The sequence below is a fragment of the Cotesia glomerata genome, linkage group LG4, assembly GCF_020080835.1.
Source record: "Cotesia glomerata isolate CgM1 linkage group LG4, MPM_Cglom_v2.3, whole genome shotgun sequence".
NCBI classification, from domain to species: Eukaryota; Metazoa; Arthropoda; class Insecta; order Hymenoptera; family Braconidae; genus Cotesia; species Cotesia glomerata.
Genome location: NC_058161.1, coordinates 13,567,179 through 13,587,371, shown reverse-complemented (window position 1 = coordinate 13,587,371; position 20,193 = coordinate 13,567,179). Strand labels below are relative to the sequence as shown.

Sequence of the window (20,193 nt, the reverse complement as noted above, 5' to 3'; positions counted from 1 at the left end):
TGTTTTTTTTTTTGTAATAAAGTATTTATCTGTAATTTAACAGAGGGTCAGCTTATCAATTCACTCATTGACACGAACTATTTACTCACACTATCTGAGGAATTATATTGTAACAGTGGTAATCTAATACCCGACATGCCAGTTGTGTTTGATACGCGAATCAGTAAACACTTGGAATTTTGTAAACAAAATGAGTTTTGTTTTTTATTTTGCAATTTTGTCTACTGTTTTTACTGTTGTGTATTCTAGTGTAAGTATTTTTTTTTAATACTAAAAAAAATTATTGTAAGCAAATAAAATTCTTTTATAAATATTGAATGTAAAAAAATTTATATTATGCAGTGTTTAATAAAAAATATAATCGTAATTTTTATTAGAATTGAATTGTAAAAAATATTCACAACAATAAAATAAGTATTAAATATATATTTTATATACTATTACAAATTTAAAGAAAAAAATTATTTAAAAATGCAGCGCCATCTATTTAATAGATTTAAGTAGAAAAGGCGCCATCTATATCTTTTTAAAATTAAATGCAAATTAGTGAAATTTTATACAAAATTTATGTGATATTTAATAATATTAACTATTTAATGTGGAACTATATTTTATAACGGATAAATTAGATAAATTTTAAAGAAATTTTAGAAGTGGAAGGAGTTTCTAAGAAAGGGCGGGGCGTTGCCATGGTAATAAAGAGCGTTGCTAAGGAAAGGGCGGGGCGTTGCTATAGTAATTTAGTGCGTTGATACGATTGGGCCGAGCTTTGCTATAATGGGTGGAGCTTTGCTACGAAGGGCGGAGCGTTTCCACAGTAGTAGGCTGTTTTGCTATGAAGGAGCGAAGTATTGTTATAAAGGGGTGGATCGTTGCTATAGTAATAAAGCGCAATGCTAGGGAAAGGCGGGGCGTTTCTATAAATAGGCGGGGCGTTGTAGCCTTATAGTAAAAAAAAATTGCGAGATTGTTTTTTTATATTTAAAATTTTATTTTTTTTACCATCATTATTTATTTAAAAGATCGTTACTTGATAATCATAATTTAATTTACACTTTCTATTTTTAAATAAATAATTATCAGGAGAGATACTTTAATAAGGAGTCCACTTGAATATTTATAAACAAACTTAAATATAAAATTTTTATAAGGTATTTGTTACTTAACCATGTAAAATAAGAATATTTCGAAAATAAATAACCTTTTTAAAATCCAAAAAAAAGGGAGCGTTGCTATGGTAATATAGCGTATTGTTACAAAGGGGCGAAGCGTTATTATAAAAGGGCGGAGCGTTGCTATGAAACTGTTGCTATGGAAAGGCGGAGCGTTACCATGGTGATAGATTGTGTTGGTATAAAGGGGCGGAGTAAATTTAAAAGGGCGGGCCGTTGTTATAAAAAGGCGGAGTGTTGCTGTGTTGATATAGATTGTTGCTACAAAGGGGCGGGGCGTTGTTGTAAATGGGCGGGGCGTTGCTACGGTAATTGTTATTGTGGATAGGTGGCGCGTTGCCATGGTAGAGAATGCGTTGCTATGAAGGGCGGAGCTTTGTCACAAAAGGGCAGAGCGAAGTTATAAAAGGGTGGTGCTTTATTATAAAAAGGCGGATTGTTACTATGTTAATATAGCGCGTTGCTACAAAGGGGCAGGGCGTTGTGATAAAAAGGCGGAGCGTTGCTACGATAACTGTTGCTATTTAAAAAATAATAATAGAGCTTAGCTCAACGATCAGGAAGTGTGCGCTAACTCACGAGTATTCCTAAGGTACATATCTACTCAGTTAATACAAAAATAAATTTAATTAATTAATTGAATTAATATTTTTTTTACAATATCAGTAAAAAAACGGTCATATAATTTATAAATGAAGAAATATTTTTAATGAATGATATGATTATATTTTTATTATATTAAAAAAAAAAATAATTCTTTTTTGAAATTATATTTGTTAAAAATTGTAGATAAGGAATTTAAAAATATAGAATATTGTAGGCAATAAGACAAGACATGGCGATAGTTAGAGTTTGTAATACAACAGACCCAGTTGATTTACGAGTACTCAATGATTATTTAATGAACCACAATCTTAACCGGCTGCATGTAAAATTTCACCATCCATTGGCGGTGAGTAATTAATCAAAATAATTCATTATGATTATCAATAAAAATATTAATGAAAAATGAATTGCAGTGCTTTCTACTGTGCGTCTACAGTGAATTTGATTGGGTAATTATTAAATATCAAATATAAGTAAATAAATTGTGTAATGTAGCTAAAAAAAGTATGAATTAATAGATGGATCGTCATGGAGGCTTCAAAGTTCACAACATCAAGGCCTGGATGCTCCAAGCTCAATTATCGGAAAATGACACCGATATTTTATTGAGAAAGTGCATTGACTTAGGTAAGAATATTTTTAATTATTTTTTTTGATTAATTTTAATTAAATTAATTATAATAAGTGGAATTTTCATGTAAAAAAACAAATGAACTGTTTTCTACAAGAAAAAATAAATTTAGTTCCTTTAATTTCTGTAAGATGGCGTTGCGCACCGGATACAGAACTACGTCATCACTGGCGGCAAAATTCAAATTTAAAAATAATTTTTTATATAAAGATCAATTAAATTAATTATATAAATATTTTTTCTTTATTTTTCTTATTATTTTTACTAAATTTAAAAGGAAAAAATCACAAAACATATTTAAGGTAAAAGCACCAATTATTGACACTATAAGAGACAAGGATTTCATTTTTTTTTAATTTTAAATTGAGATAAGTAAACTATTGACATTTTCATACATATAAGCTCATCTTGACATTACACTCATCGAGACCTTTTATTTGAGTACCCACATCAATTTTTCATATATTTTATATATTTATTTATATTATATATATGTATATATGAAAAATATATCAAAAATGCATGTGGGTACTCAAATAAAAGCTCTTGATGAGTATAACATTGGGATGAGCTCATATCTTTAAAAACTTCAATAGTTAAGAAAGTACAGTGGAATTTAACAAAAGAGGATTTCATTTTTTTAAACATATTTTAAATTAAGATTGTCCAATTTTTTGTTTTACATTATATTAATTAATCTTTTGAGAAACAAAATGAATGCATTTTAATAATATTTTCTCAAGTTTAATAATTAATTTCAATCGACAAAGTCAATCATCCGGATACACCAATTATTGACAGTCTGATAAATCGATTGATCCAACTAGTGACATACCGTTGGACCAATTATTGACACCCTTAATGCTTACTTGTCACCATTAATCTGATCTAAATACAATAAGTAAAGTCTGATTGGGGAGGTTACAGCTTGGTATAAACTCACCTGTCAATATCAGATCCATATATTTTGTGTACCAATTATTGGCACCAATTATTTTATAATTAATAACCATTCAGTTGAATGTAAATATCCGATATTGTTAATTTTTAATACTTAATTTATTTATTTAAAAAAAATGTTCAATTTGATTAGTTTAAAAAATAATTAAAAATCTGGAATTTTTAGTGCTTACTTCTAGTTTATTTTACCAGTTTAAGAATACTAAACTTTATTATTTTAATTAATGAATCTTTCTCATTAATTTTTTTTAATTCTTGTATAAAAAAATTGTTATTAATATTGTAGGTAAATAAGATTTAAAATAAAATAGGTGTCAATAATTGGGTCCCTGTCACTAATTGGTTCCTTTACCTTAAAATAATTTTTTTCAGATCTGACAAACCCATGTGAGCGCGCGCAACATTTCACAGAGTGTTTTTGGACCAGCCATCAGGTAATTCTTGCTTTGGCAATTACTTAACAATAATAAATTAATAATAATTTTTCTGTTCCACAGGACGACCAGCAGCCATCGTTACACTCGATCATGCACAAGAAAGACGTCCACTAGCTCCCTGTTTGGTTGGATCCCTCATTTGACTACCAGAAGAAATCGAAAAGACTAACCTGGGGGCGAGATCTTGCATTCCGCCTTCTTGGCCCGTCGCAGTTGTACATTCTCCGTATTTTTCTGATGTCTTGTTTACTAAAGCCCTCTCGCTGACCAAGCGAAGGCTTTGTTTCACCGAATAAACCGTCGAATGCTCCGAAGAATCCACCGTTTGTTTCCTAAGGTCCAATAAATTCATTAAGTTCTATAAATTCTTCTATTTATTCAATTTTAATCATAAAATTAATATTAGTATGGTTAGATTCTTACTTTAAGAATAATTGTCGCTTGTCCATTAGCGGAGAAAGCATTCTTGGAATAATGCATCACACTGCCGTAGTCGTACTTAACTCCGAAGTGATCGGTAGTATCTTTTCCCACTTTCAGAAAATTAACTGTGCTCGCTATAAAAAAAAAAAAAAAAAAAATATTGAGTATTGTGCGTAATTAAAAACTAGAGTATTTGTTTAGTAAATAATGATATTTACATTTTTTGAAATAAATTTTTGATTAACGCGGGATTGAAATACTATGCGGAGTTAAATCGGGCAGAATGTTAATTATTCTTTGGTAAAAATAAATACCATTGATATGCTGTCATTTTAAATCTTTCATTTATTTTATCATAATTATTTATTAAATATTTTATTATTGGAACATTTAATCAATCTTGGAATTATTTTATTTTTAAATATTTCATTGAGCCAAAATTTATAATGTTAAAAAATAAGTGACTAATTTTATTGAAAAATTAATTTTAAAAAAGCCACACTTAATATAGAAAGATAGATTTATCAATTTCAGCACATAATAATTTAAATATTTGATACTACCTTTAGAATGTTTGTAAAATTTATAAATTTAAGGGAAATTATACATTTAATAATTAAAATTGTTACTTATTTAATGAGATATAACTTGCACTAGGAATTTTTATACAATTAGTTATGCAGTTATGTCGAGGATAATCACATAAAAATAATTATTTTTCATATTGCTGATTTTATAAGCTGGAGAAAAAATATTTAAAATTATTTAAAAAGAAATTATAATAAGGTAAATTGAAGCTAATTACATGAACTTTAAAATAACAATTGCCAGAATTTGGTTATCAATTATGATTTTTAATTTATTTGGGAAAATCTCGTTAAATTAATATTTTAATGAAAATGAAAAAATTTTTCTCTTGCCCACAACTTTGGAACTAATGGACCGATTTGCCCCTTTTTCAAACTTGACCGAGATTTTCGTTGATAGAATAAATGTATTGAGTTTGATCGAGATCCGTATAGAATTGCCGCCGTAATCGTGCTTACACCCCGGTTCTATCACATTTATAAACTTTTGAACTATTTTTTAGTATAACTCAACAAAATAAAACATATTATAGCAAAATTTTATGTTAATTCCTACAAAAGTACCTCTGCAACAGATTTATAAAGAAATTAATCTAAAAAATACCTGGTTTTATATTGTGCCACTGAATTTCGACAAATTCATCGCGATCATAGCGACTCTGCTCGTGAATAAACCCAATAGCATGCATCAGTTCATGAATAACAGTCCCTTTTTTCACTACACACCCTGGAACCTGAAGATTAACATCCTGACGGCCTCCAAGACGACCTACACTGGACCAACAGCCGGTATTTCCAGCAGTGATTCTTATATAATCATCCGTTTCGCCATTGTAGGGCACAAATTGCATACAAGTGTACTTTCGGAAGTCATCCATTGCCTCCATGATAGTTTCCAACTGCTCCGGCTCTAAAATTCCAAAAAATTATGTATACATTGAGAGAAAAGTGGATAGCTGAATTATAACGTTATTAAAATATTTCTAATATTTTTTTTCATAGTTACTCGAAGTATGCATTAGTTTAAGTAACTATTGATAAATAGTTATATGGACTGTATTTAAATAAATATTTTTCTATCGTGTTAAACAAAACATAATTAGGTGACTGAAAGGTTGTTACGGACGATGGCTCAGATAGCTTAACTGTCCAAGCCGTTGGTGCTTGACCAAAAGATCCGGGTTCGATTCCCGATCCGGGCTGTAACAATTATTTTTTCTGTTTTCTCAGTTAAAGTTAATAAAGATTACTATTAAGCCCATATTTAACTAAAAATAGTTTAAGTAACTAATTTTGGAAACATTATTTGTCATCTGATTCGGCATAATTGTATGTAAAATCACAAAAAAATATTGTAATTTATATTACAATAATCTCATAAAAAATTTAAAAAGTTTTTTTTTTATTTTTACAATTTTCATTGTAAAATTATCCAGTGCAATGTAATCTTACCAGACAATTTTAATTATATTACACGAATTGTAATTCTACTCCACTGTTTTCCAATTTTAAAAACAATTCTTTTAAGTTTTACAAAAATGAGACTGATGTATCAAAAAACAACAATGTCCTTCATATTTATTTTTACTAATTTTTAGTCTATGGTTGTTTATTTGTAATAATAAATTCGAGGCATCATTTATCTTTTATAAATTTTAATATTACGCTTAAATGATCATTTCGAAATCAATATATTTTAATGAGTATATGTTAGACTTTAATTTTTATAATATCCAATGAATTATAAATAATGTAAAAGTTAGTTATTTTCCATCAATAAACAGCATCAAATACAAATAATGTAAATAATAAATAATAAGCCGTAAAGCTCAATCACCACATAGGATTATAACCACATTAGCTTATAAAAATAATAAGATGTTAAATCGCCTATCGGTCGTACGGCGTAGGGCGTTAGGTATCAGTCTAGCAAGCGCGCGGCTCGCGTTCGATTCTTAGTTAGGGTAAATATTATTTTCACTTTATATCATCAGATTTGTAAAAATTAGGTCTACGTGAGATGCAAAATCTAGTCAGGGCTTCATAAAAATAAAATGACAACAAATATTAAATCAAATCTTTCTTTTTTATTATTTCAATTCAAGTAAAATTCAAGGAAAGTATTGTAATTTTACAAACTTAGCTAATCTAAAAATATTTGTAAAATTACAAAACCTTGTAAAATTAGTAACCTCACATCTATATGTGTTTTGTAATATTACTATACCCGATTGTAATTTTTTAAAATCTGGAAAACGGTTGACCCTAAAGGCCATCCCTGCAACTTCCCGCCAATTCCATACCTAAACGCTTGAAACTGCACTTATGACATTTCTGAGCTCTTCGAGCTCAAAAATACAATTTTTGTGTTATTTTGAGCTCTCCGAGCTCAAAGAAATAGCTTTTGTATGTTTTTGAGCTCTTCGAGCTCAAAAGGCTGATAGGAGTTTAATAAAACCGTATTTTTTGAATTTTCAAAATGCAATAATTTCTAAATGAATGAATCGATTTTCACACGGTTGGCAGTATTCCACGCACTTTTTCAGAATCTATGATATACTTTTGAACACAAACTGATCGAACCGAAAATCTTAGAGCAATTTGAAAAATTCACTTTTTCCGAATTTTTTCGACAACGATAACTCACGAACCAATCAACCAATTTTCACGTTCTTGGTGACGATCGACGTGATTTTTTGGGCTCTAATAATTATTCCATTTCGTCAAAAATGATCCAATAAAAAATCTCGAAGTTATGTGAAAAAAACACTTTTTTCGAAATTTTTCGTTTTCGATAACTCTCGAACGAATCAATCGATTTTGATGGGACTAGTTGCAATCGACGTGCTTTTTTGAGCTTAAGATCTGATTAGTTTTTGGAATCGATCGGTAAAACCGTTTAGAAGTTATTCCAAGAAAACGATTTTTTGAAAATTTTATTTTTGAGATTTCTCAAAATTTAGCGAACCGAATCGATTCAAATTTTCACGAAATTTAATGGCAATGATAATCTTTGGATCACCACCTATTTCGATTTGATCGGCCGAGCCGTTCAAAAGTTATAAGAGGTTTACACACACACACACACACACACACACACACACACACACACACACATATACATACATATATACAGCCGCACGGACACCATCGCGGGAATAGTCAGGGAAGCTTCCTGGGACCTCAAAACGTCAAGATCTGATGAAAACTCGATTTTCGAAAAATGGGGTAAAAACAATAACTTCCCGATTTTTGAAAATTTTCAATTTTCTTAGCGGGAAGTTAATAAATGTTTTGCCTATTAGCTTCCAATACATTTCTTGTAAAATTACAATAGAAATTTTTAACAGTGTACGTAGCATGAATTTACAAATTTTCAGAAAGTTTAATTAAATAGAAGTGACGCTATGCAATTAATTCAAATTTAATAATTAAAAACTTACTGAACCAAGGGCTGATCATGTAGGGAACTGTCGCATCTGGCCACCTGGCGGCGCTGTTTGCCAGTCCACTTCTTCCAGAAGCTGTCCTAGGAATAAGAATATCGCCTTCAGCGTATTCTCCAAGTTCCTCTGGATTGACTCCAGCTTCCTGGTTCCATTCCGCGACTCTGCTGCCGGTACTGTTGCTCGGAGTTCCAAACATCATGTTCCCCAGGTGAGACAGGCTGATGACACCCTCAAGGTCCTCAAGATCATTGGACTCGCGTTTGTTGATTGAATAGGCAGAAATTGGCGCAGAAACTGCGAAAATAATAAAGATCAAAATTGACGACAACATGGCGGATATTGTCACGAATATTGGGTAGAGGCACCACCAGGTCTCTGGGTGCTTGACTGATGAAAGTTTTTATTTTGCCGCTTTTATATGTTGTCTATGTGGGACATGGTGATAATTTAGAAGCATATGCCGCAGGAAGTCTCGGAATTTATTAGCTGAATAGAAGCGCTTGACATTGAAAGGCTGATTAGCTTTGTTTCTTTAGTTTTAAAAAGATTATTAAGTGGTTGTGTAATGTGTAATAGACTTTGTCACTCTATTACAAGAGGCGAATTTTTTTCGGGTTTTTTTTATTATCATTACCAGGGGTCTTTGACATTCTCGATCAATTCGAGACCTTGGAAGTTGTTTTTATAGAAGATGCTAATTTATTTTAGATAGTAAAGTTTTTAGGAAATTATTTAGATATAAAATAATGCAAATATTAAATTTCATTAAATTTGACCGGAAAATTTTTAGATATCCCAGGAAAATAAGTTTAAATCTAACCAGATATAATTATATCTAGTCAGATCTATATTTATATCTGCACTGATAGAAGGATTTAGTACGGAGTACTAAATTAATTTAGTAACAAAATTTTTATCAATTTATTTAAGAGAAACAAATATTTTGTGTATCAATATTATTTGTTACAGTTTAATAAATAATTTTTTTATATGAACAAAGCCTTATTACATGGAAATAAATATTTATTTCCACCAAATAATATTTAGTAACAGGTACTAAATATTTCTTTGACAAGTATTGTCGGTAGATGGCTGTGCTTTAATTCCAATGTTTATGTGATACATAATCTACTCACTGACTCAGATTATTTTATTAAGCTCGATTTTGGAAGATTTATCTTCCCTTTGAAAACACACATACTCCCAATAAATGGCTTCTATTTATGTCTTTTCTCAGTGGAGTTTAGATGAAATTTTTCAATTAGTCTATTATTGATATGTTAAAAACTTGTTTAATTTTAAATTTTATAAATGTCTCAAACAAAAAAATATAATTTAATGAGATTCTTTTCTTTATAATACTTTATATTTTTACTTAAAATTATTTATTTTAATTATTTTCATTTATTTTAAGTTAAAAAGTTAGGTTACACGCTAAAATTAGTTAAGAAATCACTTTCTTTGATACGAATAAACGATGTATTGAGTACCAATAAATCATTTGTTGAGTACTACTAAATATTTATTTAGTGGAACTAAATGGGCTTTAATAAATGATTTAGTACCTATTACTAAATATTTGGTAATGAAAGGTTTGTTACTTTATCATTTAGTATCTGTTACTAAATCTTATTAAATAGAATTAAATCCTTCTATCAGTGTAGAACGACTGTTCCAAGAATTTCTGTTCTTGGAACTGCTGTTCTTAAAACAATTGTTTCTGGAACTGCTGTTCTTAGAATCATTGTTCCTGGAACCGCTCTTCTTAGAACGATTGTTCCTGGAACTGCTGTTCTTAGAACGATTGTTCCTGGAACTGCTGTTCTTAGAACCATTGTCCCTGGAATTGCCGATCTTAGAACGATTGTTCCTAGAATTTCTTTTCCTAGAACTATTGTTCCTGGAATCCTCCCAATAAATTGCTTCTATTTATGTCTTTTCTCAGTGGAGTTTAGTTAACATTTTTCAATTAGTCTATTATTAATATGTTAAAAACTTGTTTAATTTTAAATTTTATAAATGTCTCAAACAAAAAAATATAATTTAATGAGATTCTTTTCTTTATAATACTTTATATTTTTACTTAAAATTATTTATTTTAATTATTTTCATTTATTTTAAGTTAAAAAGTTAGGTTACACGCTAAAATTAGTTAAGAAATTAATTTCTTTGATACGAATAAACGATTTATTGAGTACCAATAAATCATTTGTTGAGAACTACCAAATATTTATTTGGTGGAACTATATGGGCTTTAATAAATGATTTAGTACCTATTACTAAATATTTGGTAATGAAAGGTTTGTTACTTTATCATTTAGTATCTGTTACTAAATCTTATTAAATAGAATTAAATCCTTCTATCAGTGTAGAACGACTGTTCCAAGAATTTCTGTTCTTGGAACTGCTGTTCTTAAAACAATTGTTTCTGGAACTGCTGTTCTTAGAATCATTGTTCCTGGAACCGCTCTTCTTAGAACAATTGTTCCTGGAACTGCTGTTCTTAGAACGATTGTTCCTGGAACTGCTGTTCTTAGAACCATTGTCCCTGGAATTGCCGATCTTAGAACGATTGTTCCTAGAATTTCTTTTCCTAGAACTATTGTTCCTGGAATCCTCCCAATAAATTGCTTCTATTTATGTCTTTTCTCAGTGGAGTTTAGTTAACATTTTTCAATTAGTCTATTATTAATATGTTAAAAACTTGTTTAATTTTAAATTTTATAAATGTCTCAAACAAAAAAATATAATTTAATGAGATTCTTTTCATTATAATACTTTATATTTTTACTTAAAATTATTTATTTTAATTATTTTTATTTGTTTCAAGTTAAAAAGTTAGGTTACACGTTAAAATTAGTTCAAAAATTAATTTGTTTGATAGCAATGAACGATTTATTGCGTAGCAATAAATCGTTTGTTAATACTAAATATTTATTTGGTGGCAATGGGCTTTAATAAATGATTTAGTACCAACTACTAAATATTTGGTAATGAAAGGTTTGTTACTAAATATCTTATTAAATAGAACTAAATCATTCTATCAGTGTAACCAGATATGGGATTTAAGACATAATCAGATCTAGTGATATCTGATCAGATTTAAACAGATGTAACTATATCTGAGTTGAAAAATACATCAGACATGATCAGATCTAGTTATATCTGATCAGATCTAAACAGATATAACTATATCTGGGTTGAAAAATACATTAGACATGAAAAGATGTTATCATATCTGGCCAGATATAACTATATCAGAGCTGTCAACAGCATCAGATTCGATCAGATCTGGTTATGTAGTTATACATATATTTTAGTAAATCATAAAGAATTAATAACAATGGGTCTTTAATTCTTACCATTTATTTATTGAGAAATATATTCATCACATATTTGTTAAAGATTAGTTGATACATGTAGGGATCTTGAACTAGCTTTTATTAAATAAATTTTTTTGTTTAGTAATTAATCAAGACAGATACGCAAAGTGTGAAAAAAAAATAGTATTCACTAGATATTGTTCCATGAAATTGTAATTTTTGTTGATGTGATTATTTAGCTATTATTTTTTATATCTGATCAGATCTCAATACATCTGTTCAGATCTTGTGATATTTAATGTAAACAATTTTTTAGTATATCTCGTCAGATCTAGTTATATCTGGCCATGTCTTGCCAGATAGAAACAATTTAAAGACCTGACCAAATCTGGTCAGATCTAATCAGATTATTTTTAGTAGATTTCATAAAAATCTAACTATTGTATTTGTCCTTATGACGTAATTTTCCGTAAATTTTACTATATTTCGACCTAACTCGATAATCTGAGTCAGAAAATACATGTAGTTCAAAAGTTTATATATGTATATACGATATAACGCGGCTTGTCACGACGATAGCGTGGAGAATTCTCAAGGGATCTGAACTAAACTCAACATAATTATTCTATAGACTATTAGGAAGGTCAAGTTCAAATATGAGCTTAATCGGTTAAATAGTTTAGAAATTACAGCATTTCAAAATTCTGAAATTTTGAAAATTTGATACTTTCACTACTTTTTCTTCAAATAACTTTTGAATGCGTCGAGATATTCGATTTCTGTAAAATGCATCTGAAAGCTGAGAAATTAAGCTTCGATTAATGTGCATTCATTTTTTTTTAAAACAAAAAACATCCATCTTATGATCATTTTTAAGAAATTTTACTCTTGCAGTCGTTTTATCTATATAAAACTGATTGAAAAGTATTGAAGTACAATAATTTTTTACCTTTTTTTTTTATTTAACAGTAAAATCTGAGAGATAAAAACATTCTGAAAGCAAATTTGATAGTAGAAAAAAACTATCTGAGTCTAAAATAAAGTTATAATAAATTATAATAAATTTTATATAATAACTGTGTAAACTTTGAGTCTAATGATTACAAAAAAAAATCGTACGTTAAAATCTAATTGTAATTTCAATTAATAAGTAAAAAATGAAATCTACTTCCATTTCGGCTGCCGAATGGCACTTTTTTGAGTTATATCTGGTCAGATTTGATTATATCTGGCCAGATCTCGTTAGATAGAGACAATTTAAAGATCTGGCTAGATCTGCTAAGGCAGATCTGACCAGATCTTTTTATATATGGCTTTTCTTTATTAACTATTTAGAATTTTACAATTACATTCTTATCTATTTTATTATTTAATTCGAAAATTAGATTTGTAACTTACTAAATTCAAATAAAAATAATTATTAAAACTATTTAAATTTTCCCGCTTGTTTAAAACCCACGCGCGCTTTACTTGCGCATGCGCAAACGCTCACAACAACACGCAGGAATCCCTGTGGTCTTTAGTCAACCACCCATCGGGAATTATAAATTTACCAGCACAAACTTTTTAAATTAATCACTAAAAAATTTAACATTTATTGTTATTTCTTATTATTTTTGGTGATTTATTAAATTACTGTCCAGAGAATTCTTATAAAAAATTAATAAAAATGGAAAAGGCATTTTCAAACCTCGAAGAAAGTGTAAGTATTCTTTTCTAACCTTCAAACCTTTTATTTCCAATATTATTGATATTTATATTTATTATTTATAATAATTAATTTGTATATTTTAGTTAAAAAACACAGATGATAAAATTGAATCAATTACTTGGAGACTGGAGTCTTTTGAAAAAGAATTTCCTTCTGGAGAAAATCAGGTATTATTTTTAATTATTTATTTGTTTTTCTCTTTTTTAATAACCTTTTAATATTAAAATTTTATTTTAATAATAATAAGTTATTTATTTATTGTATATAATAATAAATTATTTAAGCACAAAGTAATAAGTACATTATTATACCAAATTTTAACAATTTCAATAATTTAGCTTTTCCAATTATTTATATGCCTAAACATTATTAGATTCTAACCAGGCCCTAAGTTTTTTACGTAGAGTTGACAAAGAGCAATTTAACATTTTCATTTCCTTAGGAAGTAAATTGTAATCCGAACAAAAACAGTTTCACTGTAAAAAAAATCGCGCCAAGTCCACGTTCATAAGACTATTAAGAAAAAGTATATTACACACCTAGGGAAGTAAAGTAAGAAATGTCTCAGATCACATGTAATTGTTGTCCGAGGCGAAGCCGAGGTCAACAGACATGTGATCTGAGGCTTTCTTATTTACTTCCCGTGGAGTGTATACTATTTTTGTCCGACGAAGGCGGAAAGCGGCAACTTTGTTTAGCGCAGCGGGACGAAAGTTGCCACTTTCCGCCCGGAGGGCAAAAATTTTTATTTCTTTACAAAAAGATATAAAATAAAAAATTAAAAAATCCAAGTAACCGATATGGTTGTATATGATTTTTGGACATTAAGGGGGGAAATACGTGTAGAAGGCCGTTTTCATGCTGATTTTCATTAATTTTTTTAAGGTATAAGAAATTAATATTATTTATTGAAACTATCAGGTTATTTTATACATATATTTATGAGTATTTTTTCGTATTAAACAATAATATAAGTTAACAAATAGCGGAGATATCAGCTGATACACATCGTAGGTTGTCATCCGATTTAGCAATCTGTGTGCAGTATGGAAGCCACAATTTTTATTTGAAATCAATGGCACAGAAAAATTACTTCATTTATATGTGTATCTTCCATATGAACCTCAATTCCACAAAAAAAGTAAAAATTTCCATTTTTACAGGGCTGTAAAATTAAGTCGTGATTTTTATCACTTTTTCATACATTGTCTATTAAAAAATAGTTTAAATAAAAATATCGCTTTCGATTGAGGTTCATATTCAAGGTAATTGTATAAAGAAAATTATAAGCCATATCGCAAGATGATTGGTTTAAAACTCTTTGAGCTAGACTGCACACAGTTTTGAAAAAACTCGTTTCGAGAAAAACGCGTTTGAAAAAAAAGTGACAGAAAAAGTTAATGTAAAATAGTATTAAAGTAATTAATAAATCGCTTATAACTTTTGAACGAATGGAAATTTTGACTTTAAATTTTCAATCTATATTTTTGAATAGTTTAACAAGCGATTTATAAAAAAAAAAAAAATTGAATCGTTTTAAGCCTGTACACGTATTTCCCCCCTTAAAAAAATTTTGTCGTAAATTTAAAAATTAAAAGAAAGAATTTTGGAACGTATTTAGTGTGCGTGGTTACGAAATATTTCACTTTTTATGAAATTCCTAAAATCTATCTACTAGGACTTTTAAAAAAAATTGAAGTACACACTCTCTAAACATGAATTAGTGAAAATTCACTTGAATAAGTGAATATTCACTATTTCCAAGTGCCAATCGTACCACTGGTTCGAATCAGTGGTATGATTGGCACTTGGAAATAGTGAATATTAACTTATTCAAGTAAATTTTCACTAATCAACAGACTCGATAGAGTCTGGCGCCAAGTTCCGTTCTCAAGCCAGACTACCGAGTGTGTATATACCGTAAGCAGAACGGTTTTTTGAGGTTACAAATTTTTTTTCAAATTTATTTTGATTTTTTTTTTATATGATATTTTATAATAGTAGTTCATGCTTTTTATTACGCGTATTACTTGATTATTATCAATTATCTTTATAATTTCTATTTAAAATTATTAAAAATAATCAGCACAAACTATAGTGACCCAGATTTTTAGATTTTAACTTTTTTCTTATGTAAAGAGCGGACGGCCAGAGACTAAATAATATAAGGATGCATGCTAATCTTATAATAAATGGGAAACTACAGTGAAAAAAAGATATTTGACAGCTTGCAATCACACACGCCAGGCGGCGCAAGAATAACTTTTACATGAACGATAGCTTAAAGGGGATAGTTTGCCACCGGAAATGTATTAAATTAAAATTGTCAATTTTAATTATAATTACAAAAAATACTGAAATCCTAACAAAAACAGTTTCACTGTAAAAAAATCACGCCAAGTCCACGTTCATAAGACTATTAAGAAAAAAATTTTTATTTCTTTACAAAAGATATAAAATAAAAATTAAAAATCCAAGTAACCGATATGGTTGTATATGATTTTTGGGCATTAAAAAATTTTGTCGTAAATTTAAAAATTAAAAGAAACAATTTTGGAACGTATTTAGTGTGCGTGGTTACGAAATATTTCACTTTTTATGAAATTCCTAAAATCTATCTACTAGGACTTTTAAAAAAAATTGAAGTACACAATGACAAACACCAAGTACGTTCCAAAATTGTTTCTTTTAATTTTTAAATTTACAACAAAATTTTTTTTAATGTCCAAAAATCATATACAACCATATCGGTTACTTGGATTTTTTAATTTTTTATTTTATATCTTTTTGTAAAGAAATAAAAATTTTTTTTCTTAAGGAGGTCCTTTCGCCGCCAATGTAAAATAAAAAATATTAGATTATGAGTAAATTTAATTTTTTTCTAATAGTTAAGGTCCTTATTTATCTTATAGTGAATATTATAATTTATATTATAGGTCTATCTAAGTTATTAAATCTCAATTATACTTATTATTATTATTATTATTATTATTATTATTATTATTATTACAGGATTCGGTAATGGAATTAATCCAAACAGTATCAGAAATAACAGAAGACTACCTAAACCTCCGAAAAGAAATGCAGGAAGTCCAGCAAATTCAAAAAGAATTGACTGATTCTTTAAAATCAAAAGTGTCTCATGTTCAAAAGCAGTACATGATGCTAAAAGAGAGGGTGATCCAGTCTCAAGCGTACAAGGACTCCAAGGAACAAAAGTAATCCTTTTAAAGACATGTACGTTATAATAGGACTGACTTCGATGTGCCAAATATTCTATTTGATCTTAGATCTTTAGGTAGTTAAGTTATTTTATTGTTATTTAGTGTTAATTCACCGATACCCTTAATAACTCTGATAAGATTAGCTTTTTTGGTATGTTATTTTGATAATTTATGAGAAAAAAAATGGGACTGATTTTAATGGATATTTGATTATTATTATTATTATCATTTATCTTATTAAAAGAATAAGCAAAATTTTGTGGCCAGTGTATTTTGATGATAAGTATTTAGACTGCATTTAAAAAAGCTCTGTCTCTAGATACATAATTAAGAAATGACCCTGTATCTTGTGAACTATTGACATTTTTAAAGATATAAGCTCATCCTGACATTATACTCATCGAGACCTTTCATTTGAGTACCCACATCAATTTTTCATATATTTATATATTTTATATATATGTATATATGAAAAATATATCAAAAATGCTTGTTGGTACTCAAATGAAAGCTCTGGATGAGTGTAACATCAAGATGAGCTTATATTTTCAAGTTATCTATTATATATATGTATATATGAAAAATATATCAAAATTGAATATGTTTTTAGATTTAAAAAAAAATTATTTTTAAAAAATTGCATTTCTTAGTTTTGAAAATATTTTTTGCCATTGATTTGTTCTAAATTTTTTAAAATTATCAAATGAATGCTAAATTAATTTTCATTAATTAAGAAATGACCTAGTATCTTTTGAACTATTAACATTTTTAAAGATATAAGCTCATCCTGACATTACACTCATCGAGACCTTTCATTTGAGTACCCACATCAATTTTTCATATATTTTATATATTTATATATTATATATATATGTATATATGAAAAATTTATCAAAAATGCATGTGGGTACTCAAATGAAAGCTCTTGATGAGTGTATCATCGGGATGAGCTTACATCTTTAAAAACGTAAATAATTAAGAAATGACATTGTATTTTGTAAACTATTGACATTTTTATAGATATAAGCTCATCTTGACATTACACTCATCATGACTTTTCATTTGAGTACCCACATCAATTTTTCATATATTTTATATATTTATATATATCATATATATCTATATATGAAAGATATATCAAAAAAGGCATGTGGGTACTCAAATGAAAGCTCTTCATGAGTGTAACATCAGGATGAGCTTATATCTTTAAAATCATCAATACTTAAGAAAGTACAGTGCAATTTAACAAAAGTCATTATTTAATAAAGCAAAATTTTATTTATTTATAATTTACAAGCTACGGCAGATACATAGTTACTACAAGGTTGTTAGTTATTATTATTATTATTATTATTATTATTATTACGCGTCATTCTTGAGATCATATCAAAATTTCATAAAAATCGGACGAGTAGATCCTGAGATATTAACAAAAATGAATCTGCATTGATTTTGAGCGTCAATGTAGTCTAAAAATATTTATTAAATAATTAATTTTATTTATAAAAATTTAAAATTGTCAGATATCTGCAGATTTTAGTGCCACAAAAATTAAATATTACATTAACAGGAGTTATTTCTTTCGGAGTTATTACTTGCGAGTTATTCGGCGCTAGTACCTAAAAAACCGACCAATTAGATCTTCTATTTACTAGACTAAAAAAAAAAAAAAAAAAAAAAAAAAAAAAAAAGTATTTAATTATTCAACGCACAACTGTTTATAGGTAATTTAAATTAATTTAAGTAACAATGCACTGAGAGAATAATGGTCTGTTACTCATTCTCAACATAAATATTAAATGCTCAATTTATAACTTGTAATCAAAACTTACTCTGTGTATCTTTATAAATAATATTTACTTGTTAAATAATAAAATTATTTAAAAATTCAATGATTTATTTGTTTATTAAATAATTTACAAACTTCAAAAGTTTTTTTTTTTATTAATAAATTATAGATTAAAAAAATTAAAAAAATGATTTCATAAAAAATTAAACTAAAATTTACTATTTAAATAAAATTACAACACTGATAATTTAAAGACTAATGTAATGACTTTCACAGAATATTTTTCAAGCTAATATGACTTTAATTCTTAATTATGTTATTAACAAAGTTAATAACTATGTTATTATGTAAATATTTGTTCAAATTTAAGAAATTTTCTTATCTTATGTCGCAATTAAAGAAAATCTTGGGTATGTTTTATGTTGAAAAATAGCATTGACCTAAAAGTTTATTTGAACACATAGTAATAGTTACAATATTTGATGCTACATTTAGAACGTTTGTAAAATTTATAAATTTAAGGGAAATTATACATTTAATAATTAAAATTGTTACTTATTTAATGAGCTATAACTTGCACTAGGAATTTTTATACAATTAGTTATGCAGTTATGTCGAGGATAATCACATAAAAATAATTATTTTTCATATTGCTGATTGTATAAGCTGGAGAAAAAATATTTAAAATTATTTAAAAAGAAATTATAATAAGGTAAATTGAAGCTAATTACATGAACTTTAAAATAACAATTGCCAGAATTTAGTTATCAATTATGCTTTTTAATTTATTTGGGAAAATCTCGTTAAATTAATATTTTAATGAAAATGAAAAAATTTTTCTCTTACCCACAACTTTGGAACTAATGGACCGATTTGCCCCTTTTTCAAACTTGACCAAGATTTTCGTTGATAGAATAAATGTATTGAGTTTGATCGAGATCCGTAAAGAATTCCGACCGTAATCGTGCTTACACCCCGGTTCTATTACATATATAAACTTTTGAGCTATTTTTCGGTTTAACTCAACAAAATAAAACATATTATAGCAAAATTTTATGTTAATTCCTACAAGACTACCTTTGCAACAGATTTATAAAGAAATCTACATAAAAAGTAGCACATTATCGTTTTGTTGTCGAGATATAATAATTAAAACATTTTTTAGGAAGATTTCTTTAGAAATGTAGATATTGTAGCCGGGACGTCGCAATTTAAAGAAAATTTTTGGATATGTTTAATCAGCCGAAAAGTTTACATCTACGGAAGAGAACGCGGCATGTAAGCAGGATTGCGCCTAAAGTTCTTGACCGATCTTTATGAAACTCAGTAGACTTATTCTACAAATCAATACCGAGATACAGTTTAAATATGAGCTAAATCCGTCGGGTAGTTTACGAGTTGTGGCTGTTTTAAACATTAATTTCATTTTAGAAAAATTTCAAATTTTTACTATTTTATCGAAATTATTATTCACCCGTTAAAGATACTTTAAATTTATTGAATTTATTTGAAAATGTAAATAATTATCTATATTATTAAGAGAATAAGAAAAATTTTGTGTCCAGGATAGTCATATGATAAAATCGGTTTTTTAAGTAAAATTTAGTATAATTGCAAAGGTCTTGATTTAAATTTGTGGCTTTTTAAGATTTCATATCATTTTCACCCATAGTCATAATTTATTATAATAAGTATTTAGGCTGCATTTGAAAATAATCTATCTCTAGATACATAATTAAGAAATGACCTTGTATCTTGTGAACTATTGACATTTTCACAGATATAATCTCATCCCGATGTTAGACTCATCGAGACCTTTCATTTGAGTACCCACATCAATTTTTCATATATTTTATATATTTATGTATATGTATATATGAA

General features: G+C 27.8%; 3 protein-coding genes across 4 annotated transcripts; 2 read left to right on the top strand and 1 right to left on the bottom strand.

The window, feature by feature from the left end:
* The first annotated feature begins 115 nt into the window (after window positions 1–115).
* On the top strand, window positions 116–4,171 carry LOC123263623. Of its 2 annotated transcripts, none has more exons than XM_044726528.1 (6): window positions 116–250; window positions 1,993–2,124; window positions 2,192–2,227; window positions 2,297–2,405; window positions 3,742–3,803; window positions 3,867–4,171. In XM_044726528.1, exons 1-6 carry the CDS (start codon window positions 191–193, stop codon window positions 3,918–3,920), a joined length of 453 nt encoding a protein of 150 aa, XP_044582463.1. In that variant the 5' UTR covers window positions 116–190; the 3' UTR covers window positions 3,921–4,171. The 2 variants fall into 2 exon arrangements, with proteins under 2 accessions (XP_044582463.1, XP_044582465.1); XM_044726530.1 differs by having other exon boundaries at window positions 173–250; window positions 1,962–2,124.
* Window positions 3,928–13,434, bottom strand: LOC123263584 (zinc metalloproteinase nas-13-like). Its single transcript, XM_044726477.1, has 5 exons — window positions 13,418–13,434; window positions 8,260–8,559; window positions 5,421–5,726; window positions 4,230–4,363; window positions 3,928–4,138 (listed from the first exon to the last, which is right to left on the bottom strand). The coding sequence occupies exons 2-5, from the start codon at window positions 8,462–8,464 to the stop codon at window positions 3,950–3,952; spliced, it is 834 nt and encodes a 277-aa protein (XP_044582412.1). The 5' UTR covers window positions 8,465–8,559; window positions 13,418–13,434; the 3' UTR covers window positions 3,928–3,949.
* Window positions 13,046–16,696, top strand: LOC123263626. Its single transcript, XM_044726533.1, has 3 exons — window positions 13,046–13,290; window positions 13,383–13,466; window positions 16,312–16,696. Exons 1-3 carry the CDS (start codon window positions 13,258–13,260, stop codon window positions 16,519–16,521), a joined length of 327 nt encoding a protein of 108 aa, XP_044582468.1. The 5' UTR covers window positions 13,046–13,257; the 3' UTR covers window positions 16,522–16,696.
* Window positions 16,697–20,193: the final 3,497 nt, after the last annotated feature.

Bases quoted from the DNA above. Each gene is read 5' to 3' on its own strand.
- LOC123263623 (XM_044726528.1), top strand. From the start codon at position 191: ATGAGTTTTGTTTTTTATTTTGCAATTTTGTCTACTGTTTTTACTGTT. The intron at 251-1,992 runs GTAAGTATTTTT...AGAATATTGTAG, and splicing joins TTACTGTTGTGTATTCTAGT to GCAATAAGACAAGACATGGC. The intron at 2,228-2,296 runs GTAATTATTAAA...ATGAATTAATAG, and splicing joins TCTACAGTGAATTTGATTGG to ATGGATCGTCATGGAGGCTT.
- LOC123263626 (XM_044726533.1), top strand. From the start codon at position 13,258: ATGGAAAAGGCATTTTCAAACCTCGAAGAAAGT. The intron at 13,291-13,382 runs GTAAGTATTCTT...TGTATATTTTAG, and splicing joins TTTCAAACCTCGAAGAAAGT to TTAAAAAACACAGATGATAA. The intron at 13,467-16,311 runs GTATTATTTTTA...TTATTATTACAG, and splicing joins TTCCTTCTGGAGAAAATCAG to GATTCGGTAATGGAATTAAT.
- LOC123263584 (XM_044726477.1), bottom strand. From the start codon at position 8,464: ATGATGTTTGGAACTCCGAGCAACAGTACCGGCAGCAGAGTCGCGGAA. The intron at 5,727-8,259 runs GTAAGTTTTTAA...TTGGAATTTTAG, and splicing joins CATGATCAGCCCTTGGTTCA to AGCCGGAGCAGTTGGAAACT. The intron at 4,139-4,229 runs GTAAGAATCTAA...ATTGGACCTTAG, and splicing joins AAGCGACAATTATTCTTAAA to GAAACAAACGGTGGATTCTT.